The sequence below is a fragment of the Bombus impatiens genome, unplaced genomic scaffold (genome assembly GCF_000188095.3).
Source record: "Bombus impatiens unplaced genomic scaffold, BIMP_2.2 scf_0647, whole genome shotgun sequence".
In the NCBI taxonomy this organism is placed as follows: Eukaryota; Metazoa; Arthropoda; class Insecta; order Hymenoptera; family Apidae; genus Bombus; species Bombus impatiens.
In genome coordinates this window covers 22,580-28,976 of record NT_177066.1, presented here as the reverse complement: position 1 = coordinate 28,976, position 6,397 = coordinate 22,580, and the positions used below count along the sequence as shown (strand labels likewise).

At 53.5% G+C, this 6,397-nt stretch overlaps 1 protein-coding gene across 1 annotated transcript in view; it reads right to left on the bottom strand.

Annotated features, from left to right (window-relative positions):
* LOC100748497 (protein Wnt-1) overlaps positions 1–6,397 on the bottom strand; it is a 12,723-nt gene that overhangs the window by 1,981 nt on the left and 4,345 nt on the right. The window contains exon 2 of the mRNA XM_024369915.2: positions 4,812–5,074. Coding sequence (XP_024225683.1) covers positions 4,812–5,074 — 263 coding nt within the window. The remainder of the gene's footprint in view (positions 1–4,811; positions 5,075–6,397) is intronic.

The window sequence follows — 6,397 nt, the reverse complement described above, 5'->3', positions numbered from 1 at the left end:
GCCGTTGGAGGGAGGAATCGCGCTGCCGATCAAGCGGACGAAACTTTTGCGACGGCGGACGGGAACGTGGGAGGCGAGCGGTGACGTCAGGCAACGTCTCAATCCTTGGCCGTTCGCGTGGACTACCTGCGCGCGCGAGATTCACTCCGCACAGGTGTGGAAGGAACCCACGACGACGTGGTCGAGGGAAAAGAACGCGCCACGGTCTTCCAGCGAGAGACAGGGACGGAGATGAGCGGCTGGAGCGAGAACGGGACGAGGAGGAAGGAAGAGAAAGAGAGAAAAAGAAAGGGAACGCGACCTTAACCCTGAGTGGGCTGACCCGAGAGGCACCTCGACCTTATCTGCATAAGGCGCAGGTGCCTGGCGGCACCTTTGCGGCCAGCCGACCGAGGCACCGCGAGCTGCCTCCGATCCGAGGGGTCGTTTCGCCAATTGCCACTTTTTTGGCCGCGCAGATAACACCGAGTTATCGCGCGATACTTCGACGAGCTGTATCGATACGTGAACGAGGTAAAGAGCATACGCCGGATGGAAAGGACGCTCAAGGATGGCCGGATCGAAGCATCTGTGGCTGAACAAAGTAAGACGTTAAACGGTTCCGGAGTGGAAGAAAAGAAACCGGTATTGGAAACATAATCAAGCGCATCAAATTGTAGAGCTAGATTCGAATTCGTCACGAGTGTTTTCCGCGCCGGGCTGTCACTCGGCAGTAGGCAACGTTCGCGTTCACGCGGTCTATGCGAACCAGAAAAGCAGCCTTCACGCCGAAATAGAGGAAGAATAGAAGGAGGTAAGGAAGAGAGGTGGAAAGAAAGAAACGATTTTTCCTAATCCCCGAATCCGAAGCGAAGACCGGAGGCGAAAACGGTGGTCGACGGGAGCGACGGTCCTTTCCAGCCTCGAGGTAACACACGAGGAACAGCCGACGGCGAGGCAACGCAAGATTTACGCCGTTCCACCGCGTTACCGTGCCGGATCTTCGACCTGTCTCCCCGAAATTTCATCGGTTACGGATATTATTCCTCATCATCTCCGACTGCCATAACGAAAGGATTACACGGCTGGTGGGAGTTTTTCTCGCGAAAACGCTCCGTTACGAACGCGTACGAACGGGCCGCGTTGTCGACGATGAAATCATCGGGATACTCGGAGCGTTTATCGTAGCCGTTTTTTCTTCACGATTTTATGATCGTCAAATAGTCGATGGTCGAGATAAAAGGTGACGAGGCGAGTCGCGAGAATGGCCTTTCAGGCGAAAAATCGTTATCGAAAGAGAACACGGTTTCGAGAAGAAACGAAAAGGGCGAAGGGAAACGCGGCGAAGCGAAAAGAGAAAAACACGACTCTGAATAATCCCTAGGGATCCATTGTTTGTCGTCGTGGACGAGTAGCGTGCGACCACGGTTTCGTCATTCGACGGGCGATAAACGGTTTGACGTTCGCTTTATCGGCCCGTACAAATAGAACGAACAAGGTGGAGGAACGGCTCGTTTGCCGTAGAGCAAACAGTCGGACGCATTGCTGGAAAGTTTTGGCTCGTTTGCGCATCTGGTCGTTCCGTACCTGTCCGTCCGGAGGAAAATCCACGGCGACGAGTCGAGTTTCGCGATCGCGGTTTTGCAAAAAGCGAGCGCAAGAAAGGATCCGAAGGTCCGAGATTCTCGACTTAAGACTAAAAAGGCGTCGACGCGAGATCGAGCCGAGTGACATAGCGACGTGGCTTTACGACGGTTGTCCACGGCCGTGCTGAAATTCCAGAAAGATAAAATCACCGGAAATTATTGCTACCGCCGTGAAGATCCGGAGGAAGTCGGACGACGATCGAGATAGATAGATAGATAGATAGATACATAGATGGATAGATAGATGGATAGATAGATAGATGGATAGATAAATGGATAGATGGATAAGTAGATAGAGAGAGGGAGAGAGAGAGAGAGAGAAGGAGAGGCGAAGAACGCGCGATTGGTCGAGACGAGCAACGTCGATCTTCGAAAAACTGCATCGACAAGCTCGCATCGCTTGAATGCAAAAGTGCTGGAGGATAGAGGACGAAGGGGGCACAGAGGGGGGTGGAGAGCGGTGCGAAAATGCGATCGCCATATAGGCCGCGAACTGCCGCGGGAACTCGTACCGAGAAGCGTGGAAGCAAACAAGATGTAAAAATCACGGAGGACCGATGAGGGGCAACGGGCCCATTGGCTCGCGGCTCACGTTTTCGCAAGAAATCGTGGCGTGCCGTCGACACATGTAGCCCATCATAGGCCGCGATTTATGGCGGCGTAACGCCGTCGTAAAAACCCGATGACGGGTCTCCGTATAAGACGCGACGCTCGCGCGCCACGCCGTTCCGATATCGATCGCGAATTTCCCCTGTAAATGGCCTCCCGATCCTCACCATCCTCTCTCTCCGTCTCTTTCGATCTCGATCACCGAGTTCGCCAAGTGCACCGGATGTATCGTCGTTCATGAGCGCGCTCGTGCGCTCCGATCGTTTTCGTTCCGCGTTGCTCTCTCTGCCCGAGCGGAATTCGATGCGAGATCCGTGAAATCGAGGGAAAACGCGAGGCCAGCACGGAGGCCTCGCGAGATTCGCAGTTTACCGAGCAATTAGACGAGCACGGAGCTCGGCTCGGAATCCACGCGAGGCCGACACCTCGGAACGATGCGCGCCGCAGGGGAAACGAGAGAGAAGAACCGTGGCCGGAGAAGGAGCACCAACGAAACCGAGGGTAGACACCGATGCGGTAGGTGGCTCTTGGCGGCGAAATGATTACAGGCCGCGAACCTATTCACTACCAGCTATAATATCGAGTACAAACGCCTCCAAAAGTATCGCGGCGTTCTTTCGGGTTGGACACGCGCGGCATATTTCTGCCGTTCGAGTCTCGAGGAACGGACGTTACCGAATCGAACGGATCTCGTTCACGGTCGAGAGGAATTAAAAGAGAAGAAAGAGGAACGAGAGTTCGGATGAAAAACGAGAAGAAAAGCACACGCGTCGTGCGTAATCGTTCGACCCCCTGTATAATCCGGAAACGACGGTTTAGGTCGTCGCGCGGCGACCAGTCTGCGCTAGATCCCCTCTTCGATCTCTAAATACGACGAGTACGCACGAGCATTACGGATCAAAGATAACGATCTACTCTTGAAAAGCTGTGTTTCCCCTCGCGGGCGCAAACGCGATCTCTGCCCCGAGCAGATCTAATCTCGGGTAAAAGGGACAGAGACCGGATCGCGATCGAAAAGAGAAACTGGTGCTCCCTGATCGAGTCGAAGTAAAGGGTGGAAGGCTGAGGCGCAGTTTCTTGCTGCATCCAGGAATCGACGGATAACTTGATTCTCGCAAAAAGCGTTCAGAAATTTGATTCCCGTTGGACCGTATTCCGATTAGGCGACAGAGACACGGGACGTATTGGAGCGCGTCGATGCGTGGCGTCGCGCAAGGGTTACGGTGCTCCGATCCATTTCCTCTCCGCTATTTTGTATCCCGTGCTTCTTTTTCGGTTTTACCAGCGCGATAAGTGGCCATATGGGGACACCGAACGTAATAGGGCGGGAGCGGGCCGAGCGAAAAAGCTCGGCTTACAATCGCCTCGACGAGATCTAAAAGAGCCGCAGGGGAGCCAGAACTGGTACGAGAAGGTCCATTATCAGGTTGCAAAACATACATCTGGTCGGTGAGGGCACGTGCCCGGAGCCTTCGGACCAAGGGCACGCCCCTTTCGATCCCCTCGTTCCTCTCCACGATCCTGATCCTCACCCTATCCCATCACACCGGTTTCCGCTACAACCCTCCGAGCGGACACCCTGTCGTCTTGGAATAATCTTCCGGTCCAGCCGTCCCGGCCACCCCTGTTCCCGCCGCCGAATTTCGAATAGCCGATGTCCGCGGTTTTGCCAGGCCGATTGGCATAACCCTTTGATCCGTCGCCCGGACGAAACACGTGCGTTTCCATTCGAGATAGAAAAAACGCGCTACTCGACCGCTCGTATCCGTGACCGATTTACGCTACGATGAAATTAATCGCGTACTAACTAACGAACCGTAATCTAATTACGTTTGTACCTTAATTACACGGCTGAAGGGTTAGCGTTTTACGGTGCTTCACGAATCGATCGACTAACGATATTACCGCGTTGAAACTCGACCACTTTGTATAGGTTATTCGGCGATCGTCCCGTCTATCGATGATGCGGCGCGATTATCGGATCGTCCGACGACTTCGAGCGACGCGCGGTCGCTCGCAGCGGCGATAAGCTGGTCGCGAATCGACGCCACGAAATCACAGATTCGTCGACCGCGATTTCAGAAACCTCTCTCCGTTTCTCTCCACTAGCTCGTCTTTTTCTCGGTCTCTTTCCTCGAAACCTTGTCTTCTGTAAATCTCTATCGGGAATACCGGTTGTCGGAGACGACCACGGACAATGGGCTGTTTTTTGGAACGTGGAACGAGTCCACCTTATGGTCCGTTATACATGTATATATGGACGCGGCCGTTTTATCGCGAATCTCGATTCTTCTCGAATCTAGTCCGAGTGGTAGCCACGGCTCGAGAGAGGGAGGGAGGGAGAGAGAGAGAGAGAGACAAGGAGGGGAAAGAGAAAGAAGAAAGGACTCGAGCCTCGTAAAAATGTTTGCTAATTTCGTGATCGGTCGCGAATATCGTTAAGAGCGAACGTACGTATATCTTTTGATGCCAATTAGCGAGACTCGCGCCGCTGATAATTTTCGAGCGGCAATTAACGAAACCGGTGATTGGTCGAGAGAGAAAAAGTAGCGGCAAAGAGAAAGGAAATGTGCTTACCTCTGTCGACGATCTTGCCGAAGAGGTTTTTCCCACGAAGAAAATTCTTGGTCGAACAATTCCATCGACGATTGCGAAACTGATGCTGGCACTCGGCGATCGCTTGGTTCGCACCCCTAGCCACGGCCATTAGGACTCCTGGGTTTTCCCTGGCCAGTCTGCGCTGCTTTCTCCTCAAGGTCGCGTACACTGTGGGATCCATGTGAAGAGATGCCGGGGACATTGGCAAAAAATTGTTGGGTTCTCCTGCCTTGGCGATTCCCCTGGGAAGAAAAGCGAACGAATCGCTTCGTTTAGTTTCGTCGCGCGTGTTTGTCGTTCGATAAAGAGAGAGAGAGAGAGAGAGAGAGAGAGAGAGAGAGAGAGAGAGAGAGAGAGAGAGAGAGAGAGAGAGAGAGAGAGAGAGAGAGAGAGAGAGAGAGAGAGAGAGAGAGAGAGAGAGAGAGAGAGAGAGAGAGAGAGAGAGAGAGAGAGAGAGAGAGAGAGAGAGAGAGAGAGAGAGAGAGAGAGAGAGAGAGAGAGAGAGAGAGAGAGAGAGAGAGAGAGAGAGAGAGAGAGAGAGAGAGAGAGAGAGAGAGAGAGAGAGAGAGAGAGAGAGAGAGAGAGAGAGAGAGAGAGAGAGAGAGAGAGAGAGAGAGAGAGAGAGAGAGAGAGAGAGAGAGAGAGAGAGAGAGAGAGAGAGAGAGAGAGAGAGAGAGAGAGAGAGAGAGAGAGAGAGAGAGAGAGAGAGAGAGAGAGAGAGAGAGAGAGAGAGAGAGAGAGAGAGAGAGAGAGAGAGAGAGAGAGAGAGAGATAGAGAGAGAGAGAAAGAGAGAGAGAGAGAGAGAGAGAGAGAGAGACGTGTTAGACCGTCTTCTCGAGTCTTTCGACCGAATTCTGCTCGGGATAGCGGATCGGAGAAGGATCGAGCGAGATCGAGGGACAGGGCCTGGCCTAGGAAGCCGACAGGCGCCGCACGAAAGACACCCTTCCAAACAGAGATCGCGTTAACGAAGAGTTTTGACAGCGGACGCTGACGGTGGAACCGCGGAACGCGGTGTTTTACCACGACATACTTTGGTTCTCGCGTACAGCGAACCGTGCGAAATAGCCCGTTCCGCGATTCACGGTCGAGATCGCGCGTCATTGATATTTCTCGTGCGTTCGCTCGACGCTAATTTGGTTTACGCGTAAAAACGGTATATCGAGAGCGGCTGGAGAGCGGGAGGAAGAGAGAGGAGGTGAGAGACGGAAAGGGAAGCGGCGTAAAGAAGAGAACAGGGTGGAGGAAGGGGGGAAGGAGCACGGAGAAGGATTAGTTCGAAAGACGAAACTGGTTCAACAGTTTCGGTCAACGGTAGCCGCGTATATATAAATCAAGCTGCCGCGCGAGTTCTGGCTGCGAAAGAATTCGCGTCTCGATCGATCGAGCGTCGCGCAGAAAAACGCTCGAGAGCGGTCTGCTCGCGTCCCTTCGTGGGAAGAACGTGCAAACTTTAGAGAAACGTCTGGCGTGCGCGCACGCGGCGGGATCGGGACCTTTTCGAAATCGCCGGGAACAATCTTCACTGGCGGAGACGAGGCTCGTTTACGGGGCTGCCGTTTCG